Raw genomic sequence first — 22,749 nt, 5'->3', positions numbered from 1 at the left:
GAGGCCCCTCCCTTCAACCTATAGGACCTAAAGGCCCCCACTAACAACAATCTGTTGCCAGACACCACAGGACACCCTCAGAAGGCCCATGTCCATTCTCTGATGAGCCATAAGTGCTTTGGAGGCACAAGGGAGACCTACACAATATTAGGAAGGTGATCATAATGTTATGCCTGATCAGTGTATGCATGAGATGTCCTCTGAAGTGATATTAACATGGCTCTGTGTCTGAGTGTGCACACGCTTGTAAAGAGTCTGTCCCTTGAAAGTCCACGAATGGAGCTCATTCGTTTTCTTCAGACATAGCCTCAGGATATTTTGGTGACCTTGGTCTTCAGTGAGTATGTGCATGTGTTGCTCAATTACAGAGCTTTGACTTTCCTGCGTGCGGGCAACCTCCACTTTGTGTTTGTGTGAGTGCCTACGCGTGTGTGCACATGCATACATACAGGCACCCTTGAGGGGCACGTTTAATGATAGGCTCGTTTGCACAACTCTGACTCTAATGATCTATTAAAGCACACTTAGCCAGTAATTATATGGACAGTCCCAAAAGGCTTATGAGGCCCCAAAAGGGATTGCTAAACAGAGAAGATGACTATAGAAAACCCTGCTGTAATAGCCAGGAATCAATACTGTTATGGCTCTAAACTTTAACTTTTATGATTATAGTAAAGAATAAATAACAAAAGGAGGATTCTATTTTTGCCCTGCTGCGATCAGCATCTGTGTTTAAACTTGAGAGAGGGATTAAGTATTGCTTAAGCTTTGCCGAGGAACATGTAATCCCTATCCTAGCTCTCCTTCTTCTTCTAGACTCGTAGAACTGTATTTTTAGTTCCAGGGTTGCAATTAGAAACACACTTATACATTCCCACTTTTTAATTTGTCTGTATGCCACAAAACATCCCAGCTGTTTCACAGAACAACATTTTTAAAATTCAATAGTTTCAAAGACCAGATGGACTCTTCATTAACATGACCATTAGACCATTATTGTCGACAGAATTAACAGAAGCTAGCAAAGCAGCTTGCAGCCCCTTCAACTTCAATGTCACAGCCTCTAATTAGACTATAAACTGTATACTCTTTTTAAAAGTGTTTAATGCTCTGCCACTTAAAAACCATATCAGATCAGAATAAATACCAATCCACTCTGGCTACATTGCGATAAATGTACTCGTATGGTAGAGAGCATTTTAAGAAACTACAGGTAGCTGCTTGGGAAAAGTAAGAAAAACAACACGTGCAAGACTGTGATGATAAACTACAGCGGTGAGCTTTGGCTAGCATGTTACCAGCAGTATTTTTCAGAAAATGTATTGCAGAGTTACCGTCTCTTCAAAGTCCAATCATCTTGACAAAGCCGGAGTCAATTCACAGCCGGAACCAAATGCGTCTCTCCATGTTCCTCACAGAGATGAACTGGTAGCGAAATCCAGTTTGACTGCCCCATTAGTAAGAGGAGGACATTAACAGCAGGTGCTCTCATTATGAAAGTAGGGTAGATTCTTCAAAATGAATGATATGCAAGATGTGTCTGCAGGTTTTTGAAAGACACAAAGATGAATATTTCTCCTGTTAACATGCATCTTCCCCTGCTATTGATTCTCCTCCTGGTCCGTAATACTCATGGTTTGCCAGCTCTCAACTGCCTTTAAAGCGGATTTTGCTTGCAAATATACCTTACATATGTCAGCCTGTCTGGCTGCCCAAGACAAATATCATTCACAAATTGCACGCATGTCTTTAGACTTCCTTTACTACTGTATATTTTAGTAGTATCACGAGTCTCTTGCATGCCTTATCCTGGAATATATTTATTAGCAGATCTACGTTTTGCACAGGCACCAAGTACCCCCAGCTACATGCCAGTATAACAAAACAGTTGGGATTTCCAGGGTCAGGTGAGGTTGGCACTGGGGATAATAGGCCTCCCACACAAAGTCAATACGCACTGCTGCTTCCTGTTCTGCTCCTCTCCGAGTCTGTATCAATGCAGTCACCCACTGGTGTCTTCCTAGTGGAGTGGCTCATGCTTGGTCTCCTCTTGGTCTGAGAGCTTTTTCCACCTTCCTGCTTATCGGTTATTTAATTTAACTGACCTATTCACTCTTTTCGCCTGAGCCTCCATTATCTGATTTGCCTAATCCCTTCTCATCCATTTTGCTCTCACAGATGAAAAGGCCATTTTACTGTTTTTCATTTTTTCTTTTTCAGCTTTGATATCTCCAGGAGCACGTTAAGGTTTCTCCGCGCCTGCAAATGTTTTTTTTTTTTTTTTTTTTTTTTCTCATTTCATTCAATATGATCTTGACCCAGTCCATAAATGGAACACCACACATGATTTGGGATATTACATACCTTGCATTTATTGTACATACCATCCAACCTCACTTATCTCTGGCCTTGGCCTCGGTGTCAGACAGGCAGATAGGTAGGCTGGGTTTGGTCTGGCTGTCATAAGCTAGATGGCAAAAAGGGCTGGCAGGTGAAGGCTGCCATGAGGGGGAACTGTGTTCTGACACCTCTATTACCTTTGAGAGACGTCCATTCCCAGTCACACCCGCTGCTCTTCCTCATCTCTATCTCACCCTGTCCCCTGGTTGCTGTTCCCCAGGCAGAGGGAAAGCATTTTGTCCCTAGAGCAAAAGAGCCAAATAACAAACGACTTCTATTTTCCTCTCTTGCCAACCTGGAACATTTGAATAAGACATGGATTTCTAGCTCAATTATCTCACTGCTGTAGGTTTTTTTTTTTTTTGGTCTCATCCTCTTTCTATTTATCTCTCCCTAATCATAGCCCATTAGCTTTGCGATCTAGTATTCACACTGTGACCTGTACATCAGGAAATCCATATGGCCAGTGGAAAATGCATGATTTTGTGCATTGGTGCACAACTAAATGATGGGAGTGAACAAATTGCTACAGCTTTCTCATGTCAATCAACCGTAATAATGGAAGTTAATGAAAACTGAGTCGGACAAATTAAATCGGATGTAAACCTGTTTGATTAACACATGCCCTTTTTACCTTGACAATAATTCAAAATTTCATTTGGTGTCATTTAAACAGATTATGACAGGAAGTAACAGCTCCCATCGAAGTGATCCGCATTCATTAACAATTCAGTAATCTTTATCTGTCTTTCCCCGTGTCTCCCTCTCTTTCCCCCACAGGAATTCACTTTACTGCGACTTGACGATGTGGCGGACCAGCGAGTCAACATAGTCGGCTTTTCAGTCTTCAACGAAACGCATCCCTTCTTCCAGGATTTTGTGCTAAGCCTCAACCGCTCCTGGCAAGAGAACTGTGACCATGCACCATTCGCTGGCACCCCGGTTAGTACACACAACACCAGTAAATGATCTATTTCTTTTTTAGGCATTCTTTTGTGTTTTCCAGAGTCACATTAGTCAGGCATACCTCTTATTAGTTATTCCACCATCCCAGTGTCCCAAACTCACCATTTAAGTCACAGAGAAATATAAAAAAATGTCTGTGAAATATACACAGGTGACATTTATCCAGCTAAATGTGAAACTTTCAGGTGTAGCTGTAGGCAGTTGTTGTTTCCCAGACAGCTCATTAGCAGCATTTGAAACCTTAGTTTTAACATTCAAAACGGCATCCTCCCTGTTAAATTTGCTTCAGAGGAAATGCACACCAAAAGAGCTACTTATCTTCACAGCATCTGCCTTAAATCATCCACTGTTCTCATCGAAACTGTGTCTGTAGCTCGACATTTCACGTACCGCGTCAGAATGAGTGATTTTTAAAGCGGCCTCGATTCGCCCAGATTGCTGCTTACATATGTATAACTGAAGCCAGACGCAGGTTTGTGTTGTAAGACGCTTGAATAAGGAGATTTGTGCAAATCTGATGCCGGCTCAGTAGCTTTTGTTTTGCAACCGCACAAGACAGAGATCCTCACGCTTTAACATGTCGCATTGTTATCACACTCTCATAGCTGTTTTACAAGATACAAGTTTTCTGCCTCAGTTTAATCAAATAAAATCTGGTGAATGACCTCCATTAACATGATGAGCTCTACCTGTCTATAAATCACCACCTGTTTTTGAGACTAAAATTTATGAGACTTTTATGACTCCCCCATAAACCCCCTCACAGCTAAGCACTCTCACCCATTTCTCCAGAAGTGTCTTTCATAATAGGAACAAGAATAACTTTATAAGATTATTATTTCATCTAAAAGGCTGCTTTCAGTCTTTTATTGTTTTTTTTTAAAACTTACTACACAGTATAATTATACGTTTGTACTAAAATAATAACAGCTAAAACTAATAGGATTTTGGAATAAAACAGACAGAAGGTAAAACACAATTAGCCACAACTGGAGGTTTATATATTGCAAATGTATTATGTTTTTTTTGTTTCAAAATTTGTTCAGTATAATTAGGGAAAAAAGGCTAACAATTATAATAAGAACTAACCAAGTATAACACATCTGCAGGAGAAACAAAAAAAGCCACTGTCGCAAATCCTTGTTTGCTCAAGGGCTTCATTAGAAACCAGAAATTCAGCAAAGTCAACTAATAAATGAATCCTCTCTGTTTGAAGTTAAAAGAAAGTGAAAAAGAAAAAAAAAAACATACATGTGCCCCTCGCCCCTTCTGCTTCACACTTGCTGTGTGGTGGAGGAACAGGTTAAGAATAGTTTGAGCGCGGCACGAAAAGTGTGTTCTGTGCTCAGCAGGCCACTCGGATACTTAGCGAGCCTGCGGCAATTAGGACTTGCGACTAATTAGCTAATAACTAGAGAGAATAAAGGCTGATGAGCAAGGAACTGATTAACCCAGTTAGACGTGTGCATAATATCTTTTCATTCTTTCTCGTATACACAACAAATGCTCACTTGTGACCTCCACATGTAGCGCGTTTATTAATGGAAAAACGTCCACTGAGAAAATGTAGGTGGATGGGTTGAATGTTCATATGAGAAGAAGGTTTCATGGGAGACAAATTATGTTGCATTAAACTATCCTGCAGTTCTGTCATTGTATTTATATTCCGACATTATTATCAAGCAAACTTTCCACACAGACAGCTGCTAATAAAGAACGCACACACAGGATTGCTCACACACAGACACCTGTGATGAGCTGCTACACCAAACCTGTCAAGGTAGCATCTATGAGGTGGCACGAAGACCGCAAAACTGCCCTGAAATATTCACAGGTAGGCGTAACACGGCTGTCACTTTCAGTCTAGAGATGTTGGACTGCAGCTTTTAAATCAAGTAAACATTACCGGTGCACATCATCACCAGCAGTAATGTGTTTTTGTCGTCAGATTCTGTTCAGTGTAATTTTGCACGCCACAGTGTTTCTCCCGTGTCATCAGCTTAGACGGCTGCAAACGGCACCGATTTCAACTTTTTGGTCCATGCACGCACATATTCTCCTTTCCAGAATCCATTCAGCCAAACACAATGTTCATTTTCTCATTCTCCATGTAATGCTGCCTTAAGAATCTGACTTTGTTACCCACCAACAAGACATTATGTCCATATGTCAAACCTTAATGCATCGATCCGCGCCTGTAATGTCTTTCGGGTGCACCATATTGCTCTTAATGTGCAATTTACCAATTACGTTAGACAATTTAAGGTCGTAATACATCACAGCTGTACAGTTTAATGGCCCTATTGTAGTTTTGTTTGGGCTCTCAAATTTGCTATGCATCACAGTCCCTCTCAGCCTTGTGTCAATATCTACCAAGCACAGTGGCCATTTCATCTCTAGTTCCATTACACAGACATACAGCAGTGAAGCTCCGATCCTAATGCATGGCCTCGTGCATTTTAATGAAACGCACATAGCAGGATGCAGAGGTTGGGACTATGAGGGTGTTTGTACAGGGGAGATGAGAGAAAAAGCTGCCTCTCCCACTGTTTTCTGGCCCTTGCTGAGAGAGGCAGGCAGTAATTGGAATGGTCAGGGTGTGCCAGCTTCATTGGGGATAAGAGCAGGAAGGACAGAGTCTCTCCCAGAGATGGAGAGAGAGAGAGAGATGGTTTTCAACGCTGTCAGCAGATCAGAGTCTTTCTAATGATCTAATGGAATAATCTCGCTGTCACTCCGGGGATGGGTTAACCCCTCACTGACCGCTAACCGCTGACATGTTACACTTGCAGTTTGTGTGCTTTGAGTTTTTTTGCAGGTTTGTGTGTGTGTGTGTATGTGTATGCATAATGTATTCACCTTCTCCCCCCCCAACCCCTCCACCCCTCTCTCTCTGCAGCTCTCGTCAGCCCTGCTCTTTGATGCAGTGTACGCGGTGGTGGCGGCGGTCCAGGAGCTGAACCGAAGCCAGAACGTTGGCGCTACTCAGCTCTCCTGCAAGTCCTCCAAGATTTGGGAGCACGGCACTAGCCTCATGAATTACCTGAGGATGGTAAGATTGCCTCTGCTGGACATGATAAAGATGACAGGAAAGACAACCATTTGGCTTGAAGGAAGTCTTCGACATTTTGGGGGAATATGGTTATTTGCTTTCTGGAGATAAATTGGTACAGCCAGCAGCCTTGGATGGGAAATATGGGGGAAATCCTTCCAAGAGAGACAGCTCCTCTAAAGCTCACTAATTGACATGTTATAGCTCATTATCTCTCCCAGTGTTATCTGCTGTTAGAGGAAATATCTGTACCACAAAATACATGAAAAAGTTAAGCAGTAATTACACCATGAGTAATGAACGTCATCTAAGTAATGTGGTCGTTCCCTGCCCACAAGGGAAAAACGCAGTCTAAACAAAAAACCACACACCTAGCAGCTTAGCTTAGCATGAAGAATGAAACAGTAGGAAATAGCTAGACGTGAACTTCTAAAGCTCTAAATCCCTCAAGATAGCACATTGTAATTTGTTTTCAAACTCGCTTTGGTATCGAATGTTGAGCGCACACCCAAGCCCATGTGCCCGTACGTAAACCCCATCCATGATTTGTCGCTGACAGTTGCTCACCTGTGGATGTTCCAGGCACCGGTTGCCTAGGTAACCCTCCTGTATATTTCCATTTATTTGTAATCAAATAAGCAGTAGATAAAAATACTGGAAATGAATGGGCGCTTCATGGGCCAACTGGGCCTTTCTGTGTGGCGTTTGCATGTTCTCCCTGTGTCTGCGTGGGTTCTCTCCAGGTACTCCGGCTTCCTCCCGCCATCCAAAGACTTGCTCATTAAGTTCATTGGTGATTCTAAATTGGCCGTAAGTGTGCATGTGAATGTGAATGGTTGTCTGTCTCTCTGTGTTAGCCCTGCGATAGACTGGCGATCTGTCCAGGGTGTACCCCGCCTCTCGCCCGATGACAGCTGGGATAGGCTCTGCGACCCTTAACAGGAACAAGCGGTTACCGAAAATGAATGAATGACTGAATGAATGAATGAATGAATGAATAGGCGCCCACTGTGAGTTTGGTGGTAGGAACCAAAGTCGTGGACGGTGTTTCCTTCAGTAAACGTTCTGGGAACACCGTGTTTGTGTCATATGTCAATCAACTGTATCAGTCATGTCCAGTGGTTGTAGCCTCAAACGCCTCAAAGTCTAATGTAGTTGAACTTTTCGTCACCAAACCTTTTTTGTGTGTGTGCGTGTGTGTATAAAGTTATTCTCTCACATAACCTTCAGTAAAAGCCAAAGTTGTTGTGTTTGCTCTTTGTTTTTATACAGATTAAGCAAATGTGATATAATGTTTTAATTAGTTGTGGAGGTAGTGGTAGTTGAGTTTTATTACCTCCAGAGAAATTAAAGCTAAATGTTGTCCCCTGCTTCCGATCTTTAAGCTAGTCTTACTGGCAAATTCATATGTGCTATTGCCAGTGCTAACAATCTTCTCATGCGACCCTCAACAAGGGAGTAAATAAGCATTTTTCCCAAAATGTCAAACTGTTTAGATTTTCAGCTATAGGTTGTTTATGTGTTTTTTCTTTTTTTCCTGTCAGATAATGGCTTGAATTAGATGTCAAAGAGCCAAGCCTATCAAGAGCTTCATTACTACTTCTCTTTTTAAATGTTAATTGGATATTTTAGAGGCTAGATATATTCCCTCACAGCAGATAACATCTATGCTGTCGTCGCCTTTAAAGATACACTCCCTATTCTCCAGCTCAGTTTATCTCATCTCTACGTTCATAGTGAGAGACAATGGAGATAAAGATGTGCTGTCACCGAATAAACCCACTGTGTTTCCTGTTAGCGAGAAATGACTGTAAGTGATCGAAGTACTTAAATGTGACACGTGCTGGATATTGGACTGTGTGTCTTTCTCACTCAGAGAAAGAAGGCACGACTAATCGTTCACCTATTATTACAGCCTTGTCTTCACATTATTATTCTAAATTTGATGTATAGCATTTCAAAAGCTTCATACCGAGCCAGTAAAGTTAATGTAGCCTCAAGTCATATTTATAATAGGTGCTGCAGAGAGGGAGGGAGGGGGGTAGGCAGGATTTCTTGGTGCGGCCTTGTAACGTGCTGCTGTCTCTGTGTTGGATAGGTAGAACTGGAAGGTCTAACAGGCCACATTGAATTCAACAGCAAAGGACAGCGGTCTAACTACGCACTGAGGATCATGCAGAACAGCAAGGATGGCCTAAGGCAGGTAAAGTAACTCCCAGTCTTACAAATCCGATGTTGATATTATTTGTCTTCAATGAAATCACATTGTCTAGGTTCAGGCGTCACCAGAACAGCCTGGGTGAAGCCTTGCAGTTGCATAAAGTTCGTGTGAGAAGAATTTACATATAAATAGTCTTTTTTTTTCCTTTTTCTTTTTCATTTTTGAAGTGACCCACACAGATTCCTCCATTTTCTCTTTAGATAGGCACTGGCTATAATATAACTGTTATTGCTGAGCGCAAAGCACTTCAGCACAGTCCTGTTCCCAGTAGGGCACTACCTCTGGCAAATGCTGCAGTTGTCTTTATGGCGGTGAGGTAACCGGAGCTGGATCGTTCAGTGGGGAGCGGCGATAACACTTCCTTAGTTGACATCTCTCGGTGCAAACAATCTCTATTATCCCACTGGCATGAAAGCCAAGGTACCAGAGCATAAAAATTTAATTTTAGGGATGCCCGTTTACATGTAAGAGAAACACATTTTGATGGAAAAGAAATTTGTTTTGATGGATTAAAACAAAAATTTGTGAGTCTTTAGTGCCTTAGATTATTTCGTAAGATGGCTGTTATGTATCAGCAGGGATTTGTAAGTGATCAATATCAGTCACTGTAAAATCCTCTACATGCATCACCAGGCATTTCAGTCCATGCCCAAAGTCTTAACCCTGAACCACCTCACACAGTCTCAGGAAGTAGTGTCCCCCTCAGTTTTACATCAGGAGACGTACAGTGGTTTCAAATGCTTTAAACGTTCCTATAGATTAAGGACATTACAAGGATTACAAAGAGTGGACGTTGTCAGTAAGTGACGAGAGGCTTAGAGCAGCTTAGAGTACTATCTGTTAATGAACGGGTGGCAGAGCCGCTGGTGCATCATGCCATGTACTGTATCTATTGTTCAAGGGAAGGTGATGTTATAGCTGCGATTTCTAACGCTACATCTCACATGTACAATATTTCACAAGCGTTAGATGACAGATCTCTAATATCTGATTTGCAGAAGACTTTTCAAAGTCACCCCCAGTACATTTTGTCCTTGTGCGAATGTCTAAATGTAGAATTAAATGTAAAATTCAAGTATTGTGCGTATTTCCGTGAAGCCCCTGACGGAGAACCGCTGACCAGTGAGTTTAGTGAAGCAGAGAGAGACAGGAACATTGCTTCAAAATCAAGACTGGCTGGGGAAAATCTCTTTGGGCGAAGTGATAACCCAGTACTCTCCCATCCATCACCTGCATCCCTGAACGCCACGGTGGAACTGAGCCGTCACCTGCGGTAAAAATCTGCAGTTGATCTCCCAGGTAAAAATCTCAGCTGGATGTGAGTAATGGATGGAAGGTGAAAATGATTCAGAGGTAAACATCAGCACAAAAGCAGCAGAGGCATTTAATAAGTCTGTGCCTACAGATAAAGAATCTGTCTGCAGTCATGTTTACTCTTATGGTAATCGCTGGATTTTAGAAAATTTCTAAAGATAGCGTCCTTCATATGCGTCACATTACTGAGAAACTTTCCATTTTATACATTGATATGTTGAGACACATAATACAATGTGTACTGGGCATAAATAAGAATATATTGGTTAACATAATTGGACAAGCGATGGGTAAAATGGTAGGAATGTGTACGGATGAATTATGTAAGAACAAATATTATTTCACTTTCTTTTGCCAGTTCTTTTTAAAGAAATAGCACTTGTAGTCGTTGACATTGTAAGAGTTTACAAAATTTGCACATGCACACAGTGATAGCTGTACCTCAACCTATTTTTTTCAAAATACAACGTTGTTGCCAAAAGATGCCAGATGACAGTCCAGAATACATTTTGCCTGTAACTAACGATTTGTTTCTTTATTAATTAAATATATTAATGTTTTATTTATTCTTTTATTTGTCTATGGATTATTTTCTGAGTAGTCGATTCATCATTTAGTTAACCTCTGAATAATAAACAGAGTCTACCCTTTTAAACTTAACATAATCATGTCTATAAATATCACACACATTACGATCTTTAACTTTTTTCCTAATGATGCATTTAACAGAATTAAGATTCATTCAATGTTGGCCTAATTAGTGAAGGTGTTGTTCATAACATTTGGTCGTTAATTAGCAAAGACAATGTTGAATATGATTTAACTTCAAAGGTTGTCGATTTTAATTGAAAATGCATGCTGTATTATTGATCTGCAAAGTTGCTTACTCCCACTTAGAGAGTAACGTTAATGGAAATCTATGTCGCTCAGTTCAATAAGACTACATGCACTGGAAAGCAGTGCTGCTGTACCTGTCTGTCTGTTCTAGGAAATCTTTGTTGAGTACTAGTCTGAATAATAACACAGGAGGACACAACTTGACTCCCAGGCACTGACCTTCAACCAAGAATCAGACAAAACTCAAAGCAGTAGTCTAGTTGAAGTTGGAAATCAGGCTGTTTAGGTTCTAGTTGCTGTGCTACAGTAAATGTGCAACATACTCAGTGCATATATATAGTATATATGCATATAGTCCATATACTGGATTTCTTGGCAGAGCACACATCCAGAATAAGTGAAGGGACTCGCATTAATCAAGCGCTGTAGAAGATGTTCCTCTATACACACACAATCAAGAAAACATCGTCTCATTTGTTTTAATCCAACCTAAACAAATACAGAAGTTAATCTTCTTTTTCCTCAGTCCTTCACATTTTCTGTGCTGTTGTTCAGTGCATACAATGAGAGGATTAAAGCTGACTGCATGCTGGCATCTTTACTAGCTGATACTGAATGCTACTTGTACACAGCCTGCTCCTAAAACGTTTTTTTTTTTTTTTTTTTTTTTTTATGTCAGGACATTTCCTCTCGTAGACGGTTGTTTTCCGTTATAATATTATGTTTTATCCCTGTTTATGGTGCTCAGGTAAAAACTGCATATTTACCTGTTTCTCAGCCTGACAGCTATAGTGTACATTTTCCCTGCCGGTCCACCTGATGTGTTTTTCTGCCTGTGCCGCATTATGTATAATGATTATTAACTTATCCGTAATCCAACAGACCATCACCACTCCACTCGGCAGATGGCTTCGCTTGTGCTTTCTTATCGTCTGCATTTTAAGTAGTTGTTGTTATTCTATTATGACGCTGGCAGGGCACAGTCATTTGAGACGTAGAGGGAAAACATTTAACCCTTTCACATGGGATGATCATGAAAGAGTGTCAAGAAACTCTTACCTAAGCAACCTATGACACAGCCAGACAGTGGCCCAGCTGCCTTGATTAACCTTGTCTGTCTCCCCCTTTATTCTGGCAAGGGTCCAGTCAAGCAGAAGGATAATGCTATCAGGCCTAATGTGATGATTTCAACCAGAAGTATTATAAAGCAGCCCTGCCAGTTATGTTAATGAGAAGAGGCAAGGTGTTAGACCGGGGACAGGTTGGGGGTGTTGTTTGTTTTGTTGACTAACACCTCCCACATGCTGTGGGGTTGGGGCTGCTTCAGCCGGCCAGACGCTGGAGGTGCCAGGGCCTTGGCAGAGATAAGAAAGGTGGCTGTCTGCCCACACGCACAGTTACGCATGCATACAGAGTTTAAGCAAAATATTTGCAAACCAGAACACAGGTTGATCAGGCCTATTGTTTGTTTAAAGTAGAAGAACATCAATCACAATCAGTGCCCATGGCCTGTCTCACCGGGAAATGCACAGTAATAATAAAAAAAGTCAAACTGCTAATTAAAAAGAAAAACTAACATATTGTACAGTGACCTGCAGCACCCTGCCCTTTTTGTTCTATATTTTTCTTACTGGGTAGCACCCATCACCCCCTCATCTGAGTCTTGTGAAGATCACCTCACATGTGATACTCAGCTCCTCGGGGGCTTAACACTCCTGCCGTTCACCATCACAAATTGAATTTCTGTGGCAGGCATTTTCACACATTTGAAGAGTTTCCTGCTGCTTGGTCTGCTGCTATCTATCTATCTGTCTATCTATCTATCTATCTGTCTGTCTATCTTTCTATCTATCGATTGCAATTTTGTATTTGCAGCTTCTCAAATGTATATTTAATGTTTTGCATTCAGACTTCTTTATTTTGAGTTATTCATTACTGAATTATAGAAAAGTTGGTCTTGACCAAATTTGTTCTCATGTTAATTTCATCAGAGTTAGAGATAAGCTTCCTGAAATTTCCCATTTGGGGCACAATAACTGTATAAATATAATAAAACCCAGATTTCAGTGATTATTTCAAGCTTGAAAACAGCCATTTCAGATGACAGTTCATTTAGCCTGCCTTATCTCCTGAATATGATGTGGCTGCGTTGCACAATCATAGTTATTTGTTCAGCTTTGGCAGGAGAAAGTAAACTTCCCAGCTGCTCCTGTGCAGGCCGCCAGGTGGGCCACTGATGATGGCGGAGCTGGCATGGCATTGTCCGTGCTCTGGCCAAGTCACCGCTGGCGCCTCAAACCGACAACAGTCCACAGAGGAGGTGAGGGCGGCAGGTGGATGGAGGAAGAGGAGGGAAAGCGCGACGAGGGGAGAGGATGAGAGGGTGACAGGCAGAGAGTAAATGAGGCAGAAAGGGCATGAGAGAGAAAAATAGGGCAAAAGGAAAAGGGGTAAAGACGGAGGTATAAAACTAGAAACGGTAAAATTATATGTCGGCAGCTGGGGCTCTTTCCTTCACACCTGCTCTATCTTAGCTGTCAGCAGCCCTAATACTAAAGGAAACAACTGTGACCTTCACCCCTATTTCTGGTTGGAACGATTAATCGTATTATTTAAAGAGAATTGACTGTAATCCTCTGTATCCTATACTACGTCCCTTCATGAGTCTGTGTAATGAGCTAGATAAAGGAGGCTCATACATAAGAACTTCTTGGCCTATGTTTGAGCGTGAACATGTTTCAGAGGATTTACTCTCCAGATGGTGTGAACGCCAGGTTTACGTTTTAAAACAGTGTCGTTCTGGATATATATGACTCAACCTGTTCATCTGAATGCAGACAGCTCTCTTCTCTGCCGGAGCATTAAAAGATCAGGAAGTTTCCTAACTCACACCCTTGTTGCTAGAATGGATTATACACCGATCAGGCATAACATTATGAACACCGTCCTAATATTGTATAGGTCTCCAAAACAGTTTTGAATCATCTGAGGATGGACATGAGACTTCTGAGGGTGTCCTGTGGTGATTAGTGGGGGCCTTTGGGTCCTGTACGTTCAGGGGAGGGGCCTTTGTGGATCAGGCTTGTTCCAGTGCATCCCACAGATACTTAATCAGTTTGGGATCTAGTGAATTTGGAGGCCAGGTCAACACCTTGTGCTGACATGTTGTTTAAGTTGTTTCTAAACCGTTTTTGTGTGTGTGCCTGTGTCAGGCTGCATCCTGCTGGGGATGGCTGCTGCCATCAAGGAGTGTCATTGCTATGGGGTGAGGGTGTCTGCTCTGGTGTAAGTGGGTGGTACAGGTCTAAGTAACATCCACACGAATGTCAGGTCCAAAAGCTTTCCAGCAGAACATTGAATTGTCACGAGATGATCAATGTTATTTACTTCACCTGTCAGTGGTTTTAATGTTGTGGCTGATTGGTGTATGTTTCACTGTTTGGGACCAAATGTATGAGAGCAGTTTTCACTTATTGTGATATTGGGTTCTGGTCGCTCTTTCATCTGCATGCATGCCCTTTTTGTTTATATGTGTGCGTGTGTGTTGATGATGATGGTGCTACCGTCCCCTGCCATCCCTCTGCTGCGTGCCTTGGCTCTCCACACGCTCTCACACAACAAGCCCACCACCATTTACTCTGGTTTACCAGAGACGCTAGTCTTTCCAAAACAAACACACTGCAGCCTGCCAACCAACTGCACCACAGCACACACCATACTGACAGAGCAGTCTAGCCTCTCTACAGCCCCCTGGCCTCCATGGACAGACCCTCAATTTCTACATGGAGCTCAATGACAGCAGCATGTCGGTTAATTGGAGGAAGCTGTAAAATGAGTAATTATTGCAGTTTGGATTCGGCAAGCTGTTGCCCGTTAGAGGCTCTGTTGTGTGAGAGTATATGAAGAGGGTGTTATCAAAGCTGTGTACGCATTTCTGTGTTTATGTATATGTCTGCACATACCGCAGGCACACGTATGCATCTCTAAGCAGTGCAGGCAGGTGGTGAGTTGCAACACTCTTGGCCAATTTCTGGAGAGAAGAGAGTCGCTAATTAAGTTTTATAATGGAGACACTTAATCACTCTTTGGTACTGAATCCACCCAAGAGAGAGAGAGAGCGCAGAAAGAGAGAGAGGGAGAGAGAGAGAGAGACAGAGAGAAAAGTATTTTGAGTTCCAGTGTAAGTTGGAGATGCTATAAGAGGCTCCAGAGCGGAGCAGGAAGTAGGTTATGAGAAGGTTATGGCAGGTCAAACTGACCAGAAGTGGGAAAGGCCAAAGGCCGACTCCTGCCTGACTCGAAGCAAATTGCTCTCATTATTGAGTCCACAGGTGCTTTGCAAAATGCACTGTGCAAGAATAGATCCGTCTGTGACATTCTCTCACATTTAGAACGCGTTTTTTTAAGCTTGCGAGGTTGATGGCTCTTTGAATTGAGCACAGCTGCCATCTCTGTAAAACTGAGGTCCAAGAAGAACGAAAGAATCTGAGGCATCTTGTCAAACTTACTGTAGTTTGTCCTTGGAGCTGGACACTTGGTTTTCATATTGTGTTTCCCATCAACATAACTTAAAAATAGGACTTTTTCTTTAGCATTGTGTGTTTTTTCTTACATAACTTCCTGTGAAGTTTTAGAAATCGCCCACAGGAGGATTTACTGAAAGACAGAGTGTCCCATCTCCTTCTTTTATCAGGCTAGAAAACATTTGCGGCGGCATTTGGAGTGAATTGTCTAAATACAAAGAGCTGATTAGGTTTTGAGCTCATGTAGAGAATTGAGAATACTCATGTTCGACACCACAATCAAATTCATTTGAATATTTTGCCTCATTTCCCATACTTTCAGGTGCAGCAGGCTCTATTCATACTAAGATGTTTTAAATCCATGTGGAAGCGGTGCGCTTTATTTTATTGTGGATATTGATTTTCCTTTTTTTCTTGTGTGTGTATTTTTCCCACACATTGTAGTCCCACTGCATTTCCAAGTCCCCACAGTAAATCTTTGTGAAGAGATCATCAATACACTTTTAAATCATCCAGACCTGCCGTATTACGTCCTTTTCAATTTCCTGAATTATCATTCGAACATTTACAGCCAGATTGCTTTTTTAATAAACTTTAGTCCCGAGGTGTCCTTGTGTCAAGGTCTTCAGAGGTGGAGCCAAGCGGTGTTGGTGATGAAGCGAGAGGAGGCCCTCTTCTTTTTATCCTTGTCTGCTTCCCTCTGTCTGAGGGAACACAGAGTGCCTGGAATATCTTAGCCCCATGCTTTGACTCTCTCGGACACACGCGCACACACCCGCTGCATGGACACAGCTTCAATTTGCATGAAATGATTTGACGTGTGGTATTTACACAAGACTTCCCCCAGTTAAAGAGTGAATGTGCTCGTTCAATTTCTTCCTCTTTTCCATTGGATTTATTTGTATCCTGTCACAGCAGTTTCTATGTTTATTACGGCAATCTGCATTTTTCTTCCCCATCCTTTTTTTTTTTTCCCCTCTCTCTTTATGTCGCTTCCAACCCGTCTCTGATAACACTATTACCCTAGCCACTTCCCGCTACTGGAGATGCAGATGTAGTCAATTCAGTTTTTGTCCACTGCTGCAATGTGTGGGAATGAGGGAGGAACTGGAAGGGACAGGTACAACGAGTTGGAGGACGGGAAAAGGGGAAAATGTAAGAAGATGAGAGGTGTGGGGTGGGCGCACAGCAGGTTGACAGATTCAAGCCTCCACCCTTCTTCTGTCCTTCAAGGACATAATCATAGGAGGCTGGTACAGCACAGCACACCACGACATGGCTTGGAACTCTTTCTCTGCCCAGGGCTCCAGCAGAGATGAGTACATCTTAACCAGGTTTGATAGACATACAGGGTCTAAATACGCCAGAGCTGCTGCTGGGGCTGCTGCCACGAAGGTTGAAGTACGCTTAGAAACTGAGGCGACCCTCTGATCCCCTCAAGCTGTGCAGTTTACACATGTTACCTGTGTGGGTGTGGGTGTGTGCACACAGTATTTATGCTAGAAAGAGATGTCTGTATTAGAGAGGAGGCTGTTATCTGAGTTTTACACCACAAGAGGTGGCCGTTTTAATTAGAAATAAAGCAGCTCCAAATGGTCTCGTAAAGCAGGATGTCCTGGTGTCGTATATACATTTCCTGGCCTGCAAATTGAGATTTGCCATGAATCCTTTTTTATGCGCCCTTCATAAAAAGGCTGCAAAATTTAAAATCTCTAAGAAGCAATCCCCCAGACAGTAACGAATATGTCAACAAACGAAGTATGCAGCCTTCTTCTTTGGAGACAAAACTGCTATTTGCCCGCAGGGGAAAATACGGTGTTGTGGCATAAATTGCACTTTATTTGCCAGTATGCAATGCAGCTGTATTATTTCACTGTTAAATAAAATTGTCCCTGAAAAGTTGCAGTGCATCTCTGAGGATCCGATCAAGGGGCTATAAAGCCTGCTGCAAAGACTTTTTATATTTGTATTTGACTTTATACAGTATTTTATCTGTTGAAGGCCGCAGCCCGTCAGGACGCAGCATCACAGTGTGGTTTTGCTGTCATTCCGCCACAGATGATATATGCTTGTGTGTTTAAGTTTGGGTGTGTAGTCACTTTTTTGCCTCACTGGAACCGCAGCGTGCGGCATATCAGACCACATTAACGTCTGGAGATCATCCATTAAACATGATTTCTCTTTCGCCTTGTTTATGTGCCACTGTTCTACTCTGAACACTGAAAGTGCTCTTTGCCAGGAAATCTAGATGCGCCTTGATCAAATTAAATGTATTATTTCAGTTATGTCTTTTCTATCACTTCCTCAAACAACCTTTTGCGTGCTTGCTCCATTATTTATGATCAGTCCTCCGTTGGGTAGCTCCTTCTTTTATGTTGCTTTAATCTCTCTGGTGTTAGTGATGCTCTCTGTTCTTCGTACATTGATGCTATTTTTTATTTATTTTTTTTAACATATCGCCATGTAAAGCTTGTCTACAGAAAACATCCTGCTGTCGGAAACGGTTACATAAAGTTTAGTTACAGCATAAAAGCCACATGTCCTCTCGCTGATGTCAGTAAATGCTCAGTCACAAAGCCATGGGTCGGTTTATGAGCCGCTTTGTCTCCTCTATTTTATTGCACACAAAGCTGTCTCTGTTATGAATTAAATGGCCTGAGTCCTGGAGGTCAGAGGAGCTTTGAATGTTGAGGAAAAAAGAAAAAAACAAGTCGTCTGCTTGCAGAAAAGTCACTTTTATTAAATTTCTTCTTCATTTAATTTTCATGTGATTTTCTCGAATGTGGATGAATACTAATCACAAGTCATAAATGTAATTTAATGTATTGCTTTTGAAGTATAATTGGAATATCTGGCTGAACATGAGTGGGTTTGATTCTCATTTGTACACCATGTGCATGCACGGACTGTGCTTATTTCAGACTCTCTCACATACAGACATTTTCATGTAACAGTCATGGAGGCTGTGTGTCCAATTCACAATGCAGCTGTTGATTTAAACATTTGGGACTGAGGGAAAGCTAGGCGGCATTGTTTACAAGTCATATTAGTCATCTTGTGACATATTCTCCCTCAAGACGTGTGTGTGTTTCATTTTCTTCTCCCTGGAGAAATTTTTTCAGCTGGTCAAAGACAAGCTTTAGTGCGGTTGCCTTCCCCTGAGTGTTTGCGAAACAACTTTGAGACAGTATGTTGATGTCACACATATTTCCTGGCACCAGTCAAAGAAAATCTTGCCGAATTGTAACCGATCAAATGAGAAATCAACCCAATCCTACTGAATAATCTTGTTGGTGCTGAATCTGTAGCTACATATTGAAATTCAGACTCACATCACTAATCTGCACACACCGGCATCCTTTGTGTGTGCCTACTTCTCTCCTTTGTTTGGTCTCTCGGAGACGTACAGCAGTCCCCTTTCCTCTTTTGTTTTTCTCAGTTTGCACTTTGCAGGCTGGAGATGGGGAATAGATCAAAAGCAGAATGGATGAGCTGTTTTGCAAGATCCCCCAGTCTTAACGGATTTCAAGGCTGGGTGAGGCTGTGTTGCTTGGCTGGGCGTGAGTGTCTGCGTGTGTGTGTGTGTGTGTGTGTGTATGTGTGTGATATGCATGTATATGCAAATTTATGAGTATGTGCCTGAGTGCCTTTGTGCCTGTGTGCCTGCAAGTTTGCCTCTGCAGTGCACCCTTGAATTCCTACCAAGACTCTGGATGTACTGTAACGTAGCTGCAGAACAACTGAAGATGCTTTGTAACCTTGTGCTGATTGTTTCATTTGTTCTCTGTTCTACTGAGCAGAAACCGCTCTCCTGACAGTCATGTTAAATTCTTCAAAGGTTCCCATTTGATGCCAGATTCGCATTCTTTGTGATACTATTTTGTTATTAACCAAAACCAGTGAAACACTTACATTCGCTCTACTGTACACGGTGTATAGCTGCTAGACTCAGACATGAAGATGAACAAAAACTGAGGCGATAACCTAAGGAAATATAAAAGGCAATAAAGTAAAATATCATTTCAATCTGTAGAAGTGAAGTTTGTAGAACTGCAGTTTGGGGCAACTTCTGTTGTCAGACATACACTGATCAGGCATAACATAATGACCACCTTCCTGATATTGTGTAGGTCTCCCTTGTTCCTCCAAAACAGTTGTGACTCATCAGAGAATGGACATGGGTCTTCTGAGGGTGTCCTGTGGTGTCTGGCAACAGAATGTTGTTAGTGGGGGACCTTTGGGTCCTATGGGTTGAGGAGAGGGGCCTCTGTGCATCAGGCTAGTTCCAGTGCATCTCACAGATACTTGATCAGTTTGGGATCTAGTGAATTTGGAGGTCAGGTCAACACCTGTTTTTTTTTTTTAGTTCAGGCTGCATCCTGCTGGGGATGGCTGCTGCTGCCATCAAGGAGTGTCATTGCTATGGGGTGGGGGTGCCTGGTCTGCTCTAGGTGGGTGGTACATGTCTAAGTAACATCCACGCAAATGCCAGGTCCAAAAGTTTCCCAGCACAACACTGAATTGTCACAAGATGGTCAATATTATTTACTTCTCCCGTCATAATGTTGTGGCTGATCAGTTTAACACAAAGCAAGAGACAATCAGCGATGTGTCACCACATTCACAGAGCTGGAGCGATGATAGTAATCTCAACTTTGAAGCAGCGCCATTGAGGATCTTTTTGTGTGAGCTGCTACACACAAAGTCACAGTACGTGGCCTCTTTAATCATTAAAGTAAACACCAAAATATAACAAATACACAATGCAGATCAGAGGCTTGGAGTGTTGACAGTATTTTATAAAAGAGGTGACGGCAAGGAGAGCTTGTTCCGTATAATGTACGATGGTCTGAAAAACTCTACTGGGTCTGTCTCTGAACTCAAAGAAACGTGACCAGTTCCTTCCATAAACCTGCTGGTACCAGAGCCTGGAAAGTAATGTAACAATCAGCTGTCAGCTGCAAAGCGATGGGTGACGAGCAAATTATTTCATGTGTGGACGGGTCTTAACTGTGAGTCCTTTAAGATGCACTATGTATAAGAATGTTCACACCTACATGTCAAACAGTACTGTTTCAAAGCCCAGTGTTTTAGTGCTGCATGTCACTCACCTTCATAGTACCAACAAAGACGAGCTGGAAAAGAATAGGATTGGTTAAAGGGAATGAACAAGCTCTCTGTTCTCTGTGTTTTGGTACATTGTGGTATTCTGGAGATGAAGACATTCACACAGACCACAGTGTCTGGATGCACAGACTGAGCAGGGATTGTTGCTGCTGGGGCGTCCATTGTTTGTTGTCTTCTCAACGGAGGATGCTGCACTCGGAGAACATGCAGCGCCGCTTTGAAGAAGCCCAAGACCTCTTTTTCAACCCAGAGCTTGTGTCTCATTACATGCGCCGCCAATGCCATTATTAATCGTAATAGCAGATAATGAGTGTGCTGGCACATGTTTGTGCACAAATCACAGTTCATAGACGGACTTTTTGGTCGCTATTTGGAGACTAGCAGACCTCTTGAGAAGAAATAAATATTATCAAGAAGTACCACAGTCTGTAGATCCTTTTTAACACTCAGCATTAAAGTCACGACTGTGTACTTTTCCTCAATCTTCTCTTTACTGTACAGCAGTGCCAACCACCTACACCACCACCTGTGTCTGTCTAGCCCCTGAATATGCCTGCGGCGCCACCCTGATTAGTCTCATTCCTGCTGGTGATGAGTCATACCACAGAGAGATTCTGTAAAAAGATAGCCCTTTTTTCCCCCACTCAGTATTCCATAGAGGGAACATGCATAACAGATGCACACAAACACAAAATGCCTGTATTTGATTTGAACAATGGGATCATTGTAAGGCAGAGCAAGCGCGCTCTAAATATAACTGCGTTCTGTTTAGTTTTAACCAGCTCCTCATTCAACTGGTGGTAATGTCCTCTGATGGAGAGAAACTGAATCCACTTCAGCGTATTTTCTTTAAGCTGCGATAGCGATAAAAGTCCATCCTCAATAGCTGGGAGGATATTTTACTTGTGCAGTGCAGACAGCCGCATGCACACATTCAAGCACACATTTCTGTCACAAACTCATTTGCACGGCCGTGACACCTGAATGCTTTAGCCGCGGTGTAAGTGGGCTGTTTGACATTATGCTTGATAATGGCAGCCATTGCTTCTCTCATATATGATGGATGTGTCTGTCACGGCGCAGTCTCGCTACACCCTATTGGACACGGCATTTTTCTGACATGAAAATCAGCCAATCCTGACGCTTCAGTGAGCCGCCACCCTAATCTTTTCCTCATGCTGTAATTTCAGGTTGCAGAATGAACCCTGGGTAATCCCTCACAGGGCGCATCGTTCCACTTGTTGTCACTTTCTCTCTCTCTCTCTCTCTCTCTTTTCCCTTGCTCTCATGCTTTTTACTTTGCACCCACATAACCATAGGGTCTTGCTGTCTCTCTCTTTCTCGCATATACTTTTTCTGTCTTTCTCTCTCGATGTCTTTTCAGTCTTTTCTGTCGCTTTCTCTTGTTCCCTCCGCCTTGTGTTCCGGCTCCCTAGCTGGCTGCTCCTCATACTTTCTCATTGATTTTCTTTCCTCTCCTCACCTACTCAGTAAGTGATTGACACCCCCCTGCATCTTTCTGTTTCCCTCTGTCTTTTCCTTTTTCCCCCTCTCCTATTCCCCCCTCTCTTATCATCCTCCATTCCTCTTGCTGCCATCCTGTTTCTCAGGAAATCAAGTGGTGCAAAGCACTCGTCAACAGCCTGAACTAGATTCGCAGCGAAGTATTCATTTATCGTATAGGCAGTGTAAATACCAGATTAATGACACTGCAAATGACATCAAGATAAAGCGCTCGTATTGTATTGCTGTGCACAACACACGGTCTGGTGAATGGCAATGTGCAGCTTCCTCTCTTCTGTGATAAAAGCTCATGAGTCTCTCGGGGGTTGTGTAATGAGGTTTTATGCAATGGTTCACCAAGATTAATGCAACGCTTCACTTTCACAAGTTTGCACAACCTACGCAGTTACTACAGAATGTACTTCAAGAGAAATGACATGTAAGACTGCTGATGTTATTTTAACGGCAGTCCATGTGGCCACGCTAATTAATTTTTCCATCAGTTTAATTTGTTGTTGTATGAGCATCTCTCAAACTTTTAGACACTTTCCTGTCATCTCCTGTCACCTCTCATCCGGTTGCTGCTATATAAAGATCATATTTTAATTGCACAAATCAGTAATAAAAAGTGTTATTTATTACAGAATGACTCACGAAGAATAATCACATCAAAGGTTTTCTGTGTACTTGATAAATGTCACAATGTGTTGGCTTCCTCCTTACATTAGCTAATGTATACATCTTCCTTCCTCCTTGTCGAAGTGACTCACAGACAGCACAGCTCCGCTTTATCCCCCGTTCCCAGC

At 42.3% G+C, this 22,749-nt stretch overlaps 1 protein-coding gene across 1 annotated transcript in view; it reads left to right on the top strand.

The window, feature by feature from the left end:
- Positions 1–22,749, top strand: part of grik4 (glutamate receptor, ionotropic, kainate 4) — a 225,320-nt gene that overhangs the window by 169,099 nt on the left and 33,472 nt on the right. The window contains exons 8-10 of the mRNA XM_084558293.1: positions 3,181–3,342; positions 6,266–6,418; positions 8,517–8,621. Of these exons, the coding sequence (XP_084414419.1) occupies positions 3,181–3,342; positions 6,266–6,418; positions 8,517–8,621 (420 nt within the window). The remainder of the gene's footprint in view (positions 1–3,180; positions 3,343–6,265; positions 6,419–8,516; positions 8,622–22,749) is intronic.

Source organism: Chelon labrosus (genome assembly GCF_963514085.1).
Source record: "Chelon labrosus genome assembly, chromosome: 13".
Classification (NCBI taxonomy): Eukaryota; Metazoa; Chordata; class Actinopteri; order Mugiliformes; family Mugilidae; genus Chelon; species Chelon labrosus.
Note: the sequence above shows the minus strand (reverse complement) of the source record. Positions and strands in the feature narration are given on the sequence as shown.